The 14,165-nt window shown below is 47.1% G+C and overlaps 2 protein-coding genes across 2 annotated transcripts in view; one reads left to right on the top strand and one right to left on the bottom strand.

Annotated features, from left to right (window-relative positions):
* The window catches only part of FAIM3 (Fas apoptotic inhibitory molecule 3), a 36,660-nt gene extending 33,189 nt beyond the window's left edge, over window positions 1–3,471 (top strand). Inside the window, exon 7 of the mRNA XM_006887997.1 lies at window positions 3,304–3,471. Coding sequence (XP_006888059.1) covers window positions 3,304–3,471 — 168 coding nt within the window. The remainder of the gene's footprint in view (window positions 1–3,303) is intronic.
* A 2,690-nt stretch (window positions 3,472–6,161) lies between these two features.
* On the bottom strand, window positions 6,162–12,700 carry IL24 (interleukin 24). Its single transcript, XM_006887996.1, has 5 exons — window positions 12,530–12,700; window positions 8,988–9,050; window positions 7,997–8,155; window positions 7,567–7,641; window positions 6,162–6,245 (listed from the first exon to the last, which is right to left on the bottom strand). The coding sequence occupies exons 1-5, from the start codon at window positions 12,698–12,700 to the stop codon at window positions 6,162–6,164; spliced, it is 552 nt and encodes a 183-aa protein (XP_006888058.1).
* Between the last annotated feature and the right edge of the window lie 1,465 nt (window positions 12,701–14,165).

Here is a 14,165-nt window from a genome sequence, read left to right as displayed (position 1 = left end):
GTTCCTCTGGGGTCTCACAGTCTTCGCTCCTCTGGAGTTCCACGGTAGGTGGCTGGCTGTTGTTCTTCCCGGGTCTCTTCCGGGTCCCTCTCGCGGCGTTCCCTCGTCTGGTGGCGGCGTTCCCCGGTCTGGCAGCGGCGTTCCCCCCCTATTTGTCTTTGTTGTTACAAAATTATAAAGAAGAATTCTTTCTCTAAAGCAGCTGGCAATGGCAAAAGCACTAAGAATAGGCGGGGTGTAGGGGGAATAATTACTAAGTGTGGAGAATATCTTGTTTTAATTAAAGTGTTGACTTCTGTCAAGTCAGACCTTAATTTACGATATGCTAAGTCATTATGATCTATAGGTTTTCAGTAGATTGCCAGACCTTCCTTCCTAGGCTGTCCTTAGGCTGTAAGTGTTACTGAAGCCTGTTTAGGATTATGTTGTTGGTGTCAGGTGCCACTAAGTCAACCACGACTCACAGCCAGCCTACCAACAACGGATCTCAACCTTGCTCCATCCTGTGCCGTCCTCCTCCTCCTCATCATCATGTCAACAGGCAAACTACTGGCAGATGGGTTGTGACTACATCCGTGGGGAATCGAACCCGAGTTTCCCACATGGCAGATGAGAATTCTAATGCTGAAACATCTCATATTAGATTGTAGACTAAGCTAATGCAATAGATCCCCTGGGCCCCCAAACACCAAATGAGGAGCTGGAAGTCTATTTTCCTCTGAAATGAACTTCGAGGCAGGGGGTGGGGGATGAAGGGAGTAGATGTTTCAAAAATCCTCGTTGGGGGGGGGGAATGTAGGTTGGTAAGAATGAAAAACAACCCCCCCCAAAAAAAAAATCCACCCTTTTCTATTAAGTCTCTTCCAAAGCATAGTAATCCTATAGGGCGGAGAAGAATCGTCCCACAGTCTTTCCAACTTGGTAAAAGAGGTCTACATCTTTCTTCTGTTGATCACCTAGTGGATTAGAACCACAGACCCTTTGTTTGCTGGGGAGCAGAGCTCTAGAGCCGCATCACTTCTGCTTACACCCCATTGGTCAGAACTTAGTCATGTGACCATGGCTATTTTCAAGGGAGACTGGAAAATGTAGGCGCTGGCTGGTCGTACTTGCACCTATCTACAAAGTGAACTCTGGTGGCCTAGTGGTAAGAAACTGCACTGCAGTTCCGAAATCCAGTTCGAATCCACCAGCCGCTGTGCAGGAGAAGGATGGGCAATCTCGTCCCATGCAATGAACCGCCTCTGGGAACCTGCTGGAAGGCCAACTATGTGTTGCTTCTGACTCTATACCACACAGCAACAAAGGAGAGAGTAATACCAGCAACAGTTGGCAACTAGGCCAAAGTTACTCCCTACCTACACACACCACCCCAACAAAAGATTTCTACTTGTCAAGAATGAGCCAACAATATCTGTGACTTTGGCTTGCCCATACTCAGGATTTCTCCTTGGCCCTCTTTGAGACCCAAAATTCAGTATTCTAAGAGAGCTAAACAGAGAGAGAGATCAGTTGGTCAGTGGACAGAAAGCAATGCTACCAAGCCAAAAGTGGGTGACTTTTAATCCGCGTCCCTCGGGCCTGTATTTCATTGTTTTTGTTCAGACATTCCTCTAGGTCGTATAGCCCTGGTGTACAAGTTGCCATACCGTGGTCACTTGTGATTGCTGTGAGGCTGAACACTATAACACTGATGTGTCAAATACGTTAATGGTTGGCTACCCAATGCAGACAGAGTGCAGGGTGGAGCTCCCAGACTAAAACAAGCTTGGAAGTAGGAGTGGCATCCACTTCCATAATAGCTTGCCTCTGAAACCCTATGAACCTGGAGAGAGGATGAAAGGCACCCAAGCGTCAAGGACTGTCCTTCATAGGGTCGCTATGAGTTGCCTGCGACTCAACGGCACTTAACAACAACAATAAGAGAGCTAAGGAGAGCGGGTGACCTAGTGAGTAAGAAGTTGCATGCCAGCTTTACGACAGGCAGTTAAATCCATCAGCTACCTTGTGGAAGAGAGATGGTGATCTCTTTCCATGAAATTTGCCCAGCCTTTGAAAACCCACTATAAGGGTCAGCTATGAGTCAGATATAATAACAATGAGTAAGTAATAAGGACTGGTTGTGCAACAGTTAAGCACTGATCTGCTAACCAAAAAAGTTGTCGATGAAAACATACCCAGTAGCTTCGTGGGTGAAAGGCCTAATGACCTGCTTCTGTAACAGTACAGCCTAGAAAACTCTGTCACATGAGGTGGTTATGAGTTAGAATTGACTTGGCAAGCACCTACCAATAGAGCTTGGGCTAAATATGAGCCTGATACGTGTCCTCCTGTCCTCCTGTGCCTGACTCTGGTCCGTACCCTGGCTCCTGTTTCTTGTATCCCCTGCAGCCTTGCAGACCTTCACCTGAGCCTGGGCCTTCCTCAAATCTTACTTGACCAGCTCGCTGAAGCGCTCATTTCCCACTGTTAGGGGCGAGGAAGGTAACTGATGAGACTAGTTACTACAAGGTGCAAGGGAGTGGTGACTGAGCATCCTGAAGGTAGAGGATCCTGCAGTTGCTGTCTGGGAAAAGCAGTACCACTGTCCCCATGTGGCCCGCTCTTTCCCCATCACCGCCCAGCCCCTTCCTGGAATGCACTCGCCTGCCCCGTCACAGGCTCTCAGAGCCCTTACAGAGGTGCAGGGGATGACTCAGCCTACTTCCTAATAACTCCCTAGGAGATGCATATTTATTCCACAGCTCACATCATCTAGTCCTTAAGGGGACTCTCCTTTGGCATCTTGAGCTACTGCATAGGGGAGCCTGAACTCATTAAGGCGTTTCTTGCCCACAACAGATCAAAAGTGCTTTCCAGTTATGCAGGGTGAGGTGCCACCCTGAAAATCCCCAGGGCTGGGCCGTTTGTTGGAGTTCAGCCACCCCCATGTCTCCGCGTCCTGGAAGCCAGCAGCCGAGCACACGTCTCCGTTGCCCACTGTGAAACTTCACCTAGTTATTGTTAGGTGTCATCAAGTCTCTGACTCATAGCAAACCCATAAACAACAGATCAGAGCCGTGTCCTCTCCTGCACCATTCTCACAATCTCTGATACACTTGAGCCTATTGTTACGGTCACTGTGTCAGTCCACCTTGGTGAAGGTCTTCCTCTTTCTCTGACTATTCACTTTGCCCAGCATTGGTATCTTTTCTAAGGAGTTTTTTTTTTCTTTTCTTTCTGATACAATGTCCAAACTATGTGAGATGAAGTTTCACTAATTGCCCTGCCCAAATCCAACAGTTCCTCTTTGTTTATTCCCAGGTGCTGGAAGCCCCCTGGGCCCATGCCTCACCTCTGACGACCAGCTGTGAATATGAGAGCTGCCAGCCTCCTGCCAAGACAGAGGATGCTGATTCAGACGATTATGTCAATGTTCCCCACCTGACTCACCTCCCTAGCTATCCTCCTGAGTCTGGGCCTTTATGCTAATGACTCTCACTTGTCTGCTGAGTCTCAGCACCTGGCAAGGTGACTCCATCAACTCCTACCGCCTGCCTGCCTGCCCGTATCAGCTCCCGGTCTGTCTGCCCCTGGATGTGACCTTGCCCCAACTCCTTTCCTGTACTTTTGCAATCTCCTGTGGTGATCAAGTGGGCTCTGGGCACACAAGACATTTGTTTCAATACTATCTGCTTCTTTCCCAGCCTGTGGGATTTATAGAATGTGACTTCAATGTGCTTCATCCCAGGCTCCATTACTACCTTGCTTTGAGCCACATGGCACCAGGAGCCCTGCTAGACTTGGAATTCACATGAATGGAGGAGCCTCAGCTTTTTCGTGGCGGTCTGGTGGCACAATGACTAAAGTGCTCATCTGCTGAGCAGTCAGTAGTGAAGTTCACCAGGTGCTCTGCAGGAACAGGATGGGGCAGTCTCCTTCCAGAAGGATTTACAGCCTTGGGCATCCTCAAGGACGTCACTGCAGTGTCCTAGAGGGTTGCTCTGAGTTAGGAGGACTCAAAGGCGACGTGTTTGACAGGTGGTCTGCCTTGTACATCCAGGAAGCTAAGATGGAGCAGGTGTGGGAAATTCCCTAGGAATATGTTTCTCCTACTACTACTAAGGCTGGTCCTTGCTAATAAACTTTTCCATTCTCTTGAATCCTCTGGAAAGGATAATTTATTTTGACGTAACAGCAAATTCTAGTTTTGCTGAACCAGGCTTGCTGGTGCTCAATGCATTTGGCACCAGCTGATTTCTCAGCAGTGTTTGGGATGAAAGCCAAGCTCCCTAAAAGATCAGTCCAAGATTAAGAAGCAGAAAACTTCTCCAGTTAAACTCCTTTGACTCCAGAGTGCTTTGCCTAGATGCATCCAAAGAGGCTGTCCCTAGCCGTCCTCTTCTCTCTCTCTTTTTAAAAAAATGTTTCATTTTAACTGTGATTTTTAAAGAAAGTTTACAGGAAAGTTGGGTTTTCATTAATTCGTTGTTGCACATTTTCCTCCCTCTGACTCCTTTTCACATCAAATTAATTTTTTCTTTTTGTTTTTTAATATTCATTCATTGTTGCACAATTTCTTCCCTCACCTCTCCCTCTCCCCCAGTCCTCTTTGCAATGTACCTCTTATTCAGGACTGGTGTCTTATAATGCCTAATCATATATTCCTTTTAAACACTTCTCTCCCTCATCTGTTCTAATACAGCGTTCATTAACACAGCATGTGTCCCCTCCGTGTGCATTGTCCATAGCCTGGTATCAGTCTTTGTGAATTCCTCTTCACTTGGGTGTATTCTAGTGCCCCTTTGGCCCAAATCATGACAACTCTCTATTTTCAGAAACATACCTTGTCTCTCTATTGGTTCCAGATGAGTGAGGTGTGGGGGTGGGAAGCAGTCGGGGACACCTGAAGAACCAGGGTTCTGAAATAACATTTCTGTCATAGAAGAGACACTTTCCTGCCAACCTGTAATCTATTTGGGAGTTTTGGAGCAAGGTCACTCAGACACTGTAGATTTAAGTCAACAACCCAGTTCAGTGTATGTCACAAGGAGTGATCAATCCTTGAAGAGGGACATCATGCATGGGAGGGTGGACGGACAGCACAGGAGAGAAAGACTTGGATGACATGGCTTGGTTCAGTGACTGGGGTAATGGGGTTAGGTGTGTCAGAGACAATAAGACTGGCACAGGACAGAGCATGGTTCAGGGTTGTTGTACACAGGGTCTCTATGAGGTGCAGGTGACTTGATGGCACATAATAACAACAATGACAACCCCCTAGTTCATCTTGATCTTGGCAGTAGAGAGTGTGAGTCTTCTAATTGGAAGAAAGCAACTCCCAGACATGGAGCTCAACTTCACTGGGAACTTGTCCAGGAACAGAATGGAAAGGCTGCCTGACCAGTGCTCGGCTGCCATTTGTCAGTAAGGAGTGTCATTACAGATTGAACAGCCTGTGGGTGCACAGCGACAGCCTCAGCAATGTCACTCTGACACTAGCGGCCTCTCAAGTGGCAAATAAGGAAAAACCGAGTAGGATAACAAAAGGAGCACACACACAGGGAAGGGTGGGGAGGTGGGGTGGGCACGCAGGCCCCGAACAAGGCTTAGTGGGAGTGTGCTTCGGACCAGGCACTTTAAAGACACCTTTTACCTCTCAGCCCACCCCCCTAGCCCCATTCCAGTTCACTGTCCCCTCAGACATTGGGCCAGTGTGGCTTTCATGTCCTGAAGTGTAATTTCATATCCCAGCATGCCTCATTGTTCCTCAACCATACAGAGACCAGGCTGGAAATTCAGTTTATTATTCACTGACCCTCCCATTCCTGCCCCCGCAGTGTGGCAGATCTTGTCGGGGACACAGAGGAAACATGGCAACTCTTCCTGACTGTCTCTGCAGAAAGTACAGTCTCATAAATAGATACAACGTCAGTTAAAACATCATGATAATTAAATAGAGGTCTAATAAATAGGAGAATCTGCTTTGTGGGTTATTCACAGCATCTAAGGGAGCCTTTCTTGGCTGTCGCTGGGACCACTTGAAGAAGAAGCCTTTGAGGATGGGCTCCAGCCAAAAAGAAAGTCCCTGGTGGAGGGTGTGATGTGACCCAGAGAAGAGCATAGGAGAAGACATCCCTTTGAAATGACATGGAACAAAGAAGGTGTCCTGGTCTAGGTATTCAGTGTTGGTAGAATTTCTCCATCCAGGTCAAGAGAATGTCAAACTCTCCGACAGCTTTGATCAGAGCCGCCTCTCTGTCCATCTGCAGGGAAAGGAGGGTTAAAAGTCCGCTGTATTAGTTACAAGAATCAGAATCAGCTCATAATGTAGGTCAGACAATGTTCTTGTTATTATGTGCCATTTGTGGTATGAACCAACTCATAGTTGACTCTCCAGTGGGTTTTCAGAGGCTCTAAATTACAAAGGAGGAAATTTCTTGTCTCTATCCCAAAAAGCAGCTAGTAGATTTGAACCACAGACCTTTAGAGTGGCAGCACAGCTTCTTACAACTAGGCCATCAGGCCTCCCTCAGCGAAACAACAGACAGGTCTGTAATAACAAGGAGGTACTCACTCCTTAGAACAATCAACTATCTGGGATTTAAAGCACAGCATTTGCCTAGCGGGAACGCTCAGAAGGCAGGAAGGGCCAGGACAGAAAGTAAGCACAAACAGCAAACAGGCAGGAAGTGTGAATGCTGTTACACTGGGGGGGTTACAATCAACGGCATGGAGCATAATGTGTATGAACTGTTGATTGGAAAATCAATACCTTCTGTAAGCTGTTTGCTTGAACCAGGGACTCCTAAAATCTCCTATAGGGGTATATAATAACACTTCAACCAACAGAGAAATAAGCCCTTAAGGCAACAATCAACACATCTGGTGCCAACAGTCAGAAAATCAGGCAACATACTGCATTGAGCAACTCTTTAGTCAGGGACCTCTCCAAAATACTGAAGAGCAATGAGGTCAGGTTGAAGATTAAGGTGCTCCTGATTCAGGCCCTGGTCTTCTCAATCACCTGCTATGCATCAGAGAGCTAGACAAGGAATAAGGATGACAGAGAAGAATTGATGCTTTGAGTTGTGCTGGAGAAGAGTGCATGGATTGCCAAAAAAACCAAACGGGCATTTCCTGGAAAGGGTGAAGCCAGAGTTCTCATTGGAGGCAAGGATGACCAAGTTTTGTCTTTCGTATTTTGGACATGTAGCTAGGCAAGGCTATTCCTTGGAAAGGGACATCATGCTTGGAAAGATAGAGTCAACGAAGGAAGGGAAGATGGAGATGGATTGACACTGTGACTTCAGCAATGGGTTCTAGTGTCTCAGAGATAGCAAGGACAGCACAGGACAGGAGAGGGTTCAGAATGGCTGTTCTTATGGTGGCTATGAGTCATAGTCATTCTACTCGGTGGCACCTAACAACAACAATGCAAAGCACATGCTCATTGATGTGAACATATAACTGAAGTATATTTCCAACAAGCCCTGCATGAACTCTGCATCAGAGCTCCAAAGCACCCTCATCTGGGAGGCAGACAGGTCTGGTCTAGGCAAGCTCCCACCTCCTAAGCCTGATTACCTGTTTAAATGCCTTTCGGAACTGCAGAAACTGGCTTTGTGCATTCTCAGTGTTGGAGAACTTCTCACCTCCCTCCTGGGAATAGAGAAAAAAAAGAAGTTGTGCCTAATGTTGAACAGGCTTAGTAAGGCTTCCCCCACTCATCCATCATGACTCTGGACTCTGACAACGTGGCAGGTCCATGCCGCCTTTAGTCTCACAGCAATCCTTCCAGTGAGGGAAACACTGAAGCTCAGAGCACCTTCAGAAGGGTCACCCAGCTAGTCAGAAGCAGGCTGAGACTTGCACCCAGGAACGTTGGCATCTAAGATCTCTACTTTTTTTCTGGGGCAGCCCATGGTCCCCTTTTGTGGAATAAAAACCAGCACCAGGGAATGGGGGGCAGGGAGAGTTCTCAAAACGCAACTTCCCAAGGCCTGTCTTTACTCACACTGCGCTGCAGTTTCATAGCGAGGATCATAATGTTGTTAGTGAGAGCAGAAAATGATGGCAGGATCCTGAGTTCAGCTGCCTTACTATAGAAGTTTTTGAGAACAGTCTTCAGGTAAAACTTCAGCAGAGAGTGGATGAAGTAGCAGCTTTCAGCGTCCTGGAGAAGAGTCTGGATTACTGTGGAGCCCACTGCAGTGGTGTCAGATTATCCAGCAAGCCAGTTAAACATGGGCTTACTTGGGAATCTGTAGTGAACAGTTTCATATTTTTTTTGCCACATCCCACATAAGACTGTTTACCACAGATTCATAAGTAAGCACCTAAGCTAATCAAAGTTAATCATGATTAACTTTGCTCACCGGGCAATCCACCTGCAGTCAAGAGTCTAAGAGATGATGATGATCGACGTTGGATCTGAGGAAGACATCTAGGACCACAGAACGCAGTGGTTTGGTTTTGTAGAAGCCCCAGGTCCACAGAGAGGGACTTGCCCAAGGTACCACCAACAATCAGGCTCAGCTCTCAAAACTGCTGACTCCCTAGCTTGTTAATATTCTTCTCTACCATGCTCTCATATCTAGTATCTAGGAGGAAGGCTTGCTGGGGGAGGGGTCATGGACCCTTAGAAGTACCCAGTACTTGGTGGCTGAGAGTAAGTTCTGACTCCACGACAGTGACCTTGACTTTAGTCAGTCAGTGAGCACCCGGTCACTCCAAGGGCAACATAGTGAACCCTGTTCCAGGATGCAGTCCTGTGTTTCAGGACATGTGTTCTAGTTTATCGTCATTTCTTCTCCTTCCTCTCTTAACCACCAAGTTCTAGGTGCCCACTGACTGAGAAAAGTCAAGGTCAGACTACCTCCCCCTAGTCAATCCTTTTCTTCATCCGTAACGGACCACCTGTGCGTGCAGACGTGTGTACACACACACACACACACACACACACACACACACACACACACACTCCATCTTCTCTGAAGTCTAATTACCGATACATTCTGTAGAATCTCCTTCCTCAGCAGTCGGACATTTGTGTTGTGATCCTGAGCTTGCTGTGGAAACAGAAAGAGAAGATGTCTTCAGGTTGAAAGTTAACACAGAAATCAACCCTGCTTCCCCAAGACCACTCCCTACATGTATCCATTCTGAGATTTCAGAGCCCAGACAGAGCAAACGAGCACTCACGGAGGGCTGTGCGGGGCCAGACCCTGGGGAGCAGGCATAAGGGTCCTGAGACTTAGAAATCAGCTGTAGAAAAGCATGAAGCTTGAACACAAGGGGAAATGCGATCTCAGGAGATCGTCGAGCTTGAACATGAACTTAATGAAGGACCTGCTTGAATCCTTTGACCATGTGGTCATTAGAGACTAGGAGCTGCTACTGCTGTTGTTGTTATGCACCATTTCACTGAAACTAACTCAAAGCTGACCCCCTAGTGAGTAATCAGAGGCAATAAATCACACAGGAGGAGACTGCCAATCTTTCCCCCATGAAGCAGCTGGTGGATTCAAATCGTTGCTTTTGGGTGGCAGCACAGTGCCTTCCCGCTAACACACCAGAGCTCCTTTGGAGGAACTAGACCTACTCAAGACTCACTAAAGGGTGCTTTGATGGCCTAGTGGTAAGAAGCTGCTCTGCAATCCTGAAGGCACACAGTTTGAATCCACAAACTGCTTCGCCAAAGAAGGAAGGGCAATCTCCTCCTGTGTGATTAACTGCCTCTGAAAACCTGCTGGAGGGTCAGCTACAGGCAGGGTCCAACTCTACAATGCACAACAGGCTCACTAAGGGCGGGCTTTGGCTCCATATTCAACAGGCTAAGCTCTGGTGTTCTAGTGGCCACCAGAACTCCATTCAAACACACCAGCTGCTCTGTGGGAGACAGATGGGCAATCTCTCGTGGGTTTACAGCCCCTGAAAGCCCACTGAAGGGTCAGCTGTGAGTTGGTTCCGACATACATAACAACCACATCCTACAAGCTCATTGTTGTGGAGTCCATAACAAGGTCCCTGGAAAAAGACATCATCCCTGGAAACAACAGAGGGTCAGCAAAGGAAAGGAAGACCCTTACAAGATGGATCAACACAGTGATGACAGCAGTGGGTTTAAACACTGCAGAGACTGTGAGGACGGCGCAAGCTTGAGCAGGGTTCTGTTCGGTTTTATGGAGGAGGCATGAGTCAGCTGAGGCGAGGGCCGCTATAATAACGATTCCACAGGTGGTCACTCGTACCTCCTGCCCGTGAAGGCCCACGCACTCATTTCAGCCTTTAGGGTAGAGTCAAAGAATCCTTGAAAGGAAGGGCCTTGGGGACCATTTGTCTCACCTCTTTCTTGAGCAAATAAGGAAGCTGAGTTAGAGGGTAGATAGGGGATCAATTGCTACATAATTATGGGAAAATGGGACAATGGAAAAGGAAGTCTGAAGAATCATCGATGCCTTTCAATTGTGGTGTTGATGAGCATTGAATAGACCTTGGACTGCCCTCAAAAGCAAACAAATCCATCTTGAAGGAAATGCAGCCAGAGTGCTCCCTGGACACAAAGATTGTGAGACTGCATCTCACGTACTTTGGGCATGTTGTCAGTAGGTACCAGTCTTTAGAAAGGAACATTATGCTTGGAAAGGTGAAGAATCAATGAAAGAGAAGAGGATACTTAACAAGAGGGATTGATACAGTGTCCACAACAGAGGGTTCAAGCACAAAATGAGGTTGTGAGGAGGGTGTAGAATCAGTTAAGGATTCCGCCTGCTGTACATAGTCAAAGTCAAGGCGGTTGCACTGAGCAACAGCAAGGAAGCTACTGCCCAAGTTCATTCCAAAGTCAAGACCACACCTAAGGGCTTTGTCCCCGAGTCTGGGCTCGCCTTTCCCCAGGCTGCCCATGACTCTTCTTCTTTTGCCATTACCCTTGCCATCTGGCTCATCATCTAGAGTTCAAGGCATTCGTGAGAGCATGTATTGAAGCCCTTTCAGATCTGGAGAAATCCATGGCTGCTCTGCACACACTGTGGCATCAGAGCTCAGGACAAGCCATGCTTTCCATTTTCAGCCAAAGCCTGTGTACTCAGGAAGAGCCGGCAAAGTAAGAGCTGACGGCCCCAGTAGGTTTCAAAGGAGTGTCCATGACTTCTGGGGTGTGGGGTGTCTCGGGCCCCCCTGGGTTGTAGATGAAGCCTGGATGCATCATGCATTCTTTATCACCCTTGAACTCTATTGTCTTTATTATATAGACTGATTACATATTCCTGACTCTATTTCCTCATGTGTAAAATGGGCTCATGATGCTGTCTGATCTCATTGAGCTATTGTTGAGGCGTGTGCTTCCTGAGCTGCAAAGGGCTTCCCCACTATGAAGGACTGACCTCTGCCCACAGGACCCCCATGGCTGGGGACATGACAAATGGGGAAAGTGCTGAAATTGTCAAAGGTTTCATTTAGCTTGAATCCACAACGGTCATGGAAGCAGCAGTCAAGAAATCAAACAATGTACTATTGCTTTGGGCACATCTGCTGTGAATTTTTTAAGTATTGAAAAGCAAAGATTTGAAGAAGAAGAAGGTGCATCAGACTCAAGCCATGGTCTTTTTTGATTGCCTCCAATGCATGTGAAGGCTAGGTAATGAACAAGGAAGTCTGAAGAAGAATTGATACATTTCAACTCTGGTTGCTGTTGTTATGTGCCATCATAGGAACCCTATGAGCTCTGAACCCTGCTCTATCCTGAGCCAATCTCATTGTTTCCAACACACCTACCCCCATTACCCCAGTCACTGTATCAATCCATCTCATCTGAGATCTTTCCCTCCTGCGCTGTCCCTCCACCCTTCCGAGCATGATGTCCTTTTCCAAAGACTAGTCCTTCCTGGTCACATGCCCAAATTATGTAAGATGAAATTTCAAAATCCTAGCCTCCAAGGAGAAACTTGGTTTCTCTTTCTCCAAGACAGACTAGTTCGTTCTCCTAGCAGTCCATGATATGTTCAATACTCTTCTCCAGCACCATAGCTTAAAGGCATTGATTCTTCTTCTGTCATCCTTAGCACTCTCCAGCTCTCTGATGCATATCAAGTAATTGCAAAGACCATGGTCTGGATCAGGCACACCTTAGTCTCTAGACTGACATCATTGCTCTTTAGCACTTGAATGGCAAATGATGGCAAAGGATGTTGATTATACCATAAACTACTAGAAGAATGAACAAAAGTATCTTGGAATATAGATCATCTAAGTATCCTTCGTAGAAGTGAAGATAATGAGACTTCATCTCATGTACTTTGGGCACATTTTTAGGAGGGATCAGACTCTGAAGAAAGATGTCATGCTTTGTAAAGCAAAAGGAGAGAGGAAAACCCTCAACAAGATAGATTGACACCAGGTCTGCAACAATGGGCCCCAACAAAACGATATTGGTGAGGACAGCACAGGAGCGGTCGGTGTTTCATTCTGTTGCACTTAGAGAACTAATTCAACAACAGCAATATCCACAGTAACTACATGAGTGGGTTCAGAACCACGTCGCGCTCACCACAGTGTCCTTCAAGGTCCAGAAGGCCTTCCTCAGTTCCCGCACCTCTGCTTCCTGCACTCGGCAAGGCCCAAATCGGAATTCTTGTCCCTGGACCTCTGGCATCTGGCTCCAGAGAATCAGGAACACACTCAGAAAAGGTAGGGTGGCCTTGCACATCCAAGAAGCCATCTGAAGGGAAGGAAGGTCCAAGATGCTCTCTCTGAAAGAAAGGAAGTCCTCCCCGCTAGTTCAGGCCCACCGAACCCACACATGGGCCCATGGCACGGTGATGTAGCCTAAGTGCTCCTCACATATGCTGAAGACAGACAGCCTTGGAGCAGAGAGGTGGAAGACCTGAGACAAGGGTGGGTTCTACTATTAGACTAGAGACTTGTGGCCTTGCTGAGGTGTGCTGGGTGGGGCCTCCTATCCCTCGATCTCATACCCACTGGCCTTGCCATCTCGTTATCTGCCCTCCCATTACGTCATTATATCATACACACCCTCCACTTCACTTCTTGTTCCATACAATTCTCTCTAGCCACCAACCTGCTGGAGAGAATTTTACTAAGGAAAATAAAGAAATGCTGTGGGTTGTTATGGGCCAAAGAGCATAGCTAGGGAGACCAAACTCGAGTGCAGAAAATGTTAACTGGGTGTTTTTCTTATCTGAGTTCTCCTCCTAAGCATTCATACACACTTCTCCCAGGAGATTCTCATTCATGGCTCGCTGTGTGAGGGGACAGAAGGCTTAATCCTGGCCCTTAGGGAGGGGCCCCACAAACACCACACACTCATTCTACCACCTCAACTGTCCAGCTCATTCTTTAAGAATTATCTTCTCAGGTAATTGAACAAAAGAGAATGAGGTTTCAAGATGAATCATCCTCAAACCTTCCATTAAATTTCCGATTGGGAATGACTGTAAAAACCTTCCAAGCTGGAGGCATTAATGCTATCAAGTATTCTATCATAATTGAATGCAGAGATTCCCCCCTCCCTCCGTAACTTCCTTGATCTTCCATTTCCTTCTTCCTTCCACTTCTTTCTCCCTCTTTTCCTTTCTTACTTCATTCCACAATCATTGAAGAAACTTCCTTATTCCAGAGAATAAGGGACTAATTAATGTTCAAGGGCCTAAATAAGCTCAATCTTCTGCAGAGAGGCCAGGAAGACCACGGCTATCCCTTAGAATTACTGCCCACACCTGAGTGAGGTAAGTGGTACCCAGGGCTGGTCCATCAGCCTCTGCCTTCAGTTATCTCCCTCGATGTCTTTCAATTATCTTATTTCAATCTCCACTTGTTTTTCAGTCTCTCTTGAAAAATTCATCCCAGTTTTATAATTTTTCTAATCAAAAGTCTTTCTCTCATCCAGCCTAAATCCCTGTTAGCTTTATCCCGGAGGAAGCTGCTTTTCCTCTGGTGTCATACATACCCAGAAAGTTGACTTCTGCCATGGGCCCCTCACCCTCCATTTCCAAACAAGGCCACAGCCCAATGCTGTAGAGTCAAGTGCTAGAGAATCCCACTGCTCACCTCAGGCTCTGGAAGTGATGCTTCAGGTGGTGGATTCTTAGAGCTGGGGAAAGGAGTTCAGGCACCCCCACTCTTCAACTCTCAGGGGTGTAGCTGCAAATGAATGGCTCCTGTCC

The sequence above is a fragment of the Elephantulus edwardii genome, unplaced genomic scaffold (assembly GCF_000299155.1).
Source record: "Elephantulus edwardii isolate Elephantulus edwardi_28Jun2011 unplaced genomic scaffold, EleEdw1.0 scaffold00063, whole genome shotgun sequence".
In the NCBI taxonomy this organism is placed as follows: domain Eukaryota; kingdom Metazoa; phylum Chordata; class Mammalia; order Macroscelidea; family Macroscelididae; genus Elephantulus; species Elephantulus edwardii.
Note: the sequence above shows the minus strand (reverse complement) of the source record. Positions and strands in the feature narration are given on the sequence as shown.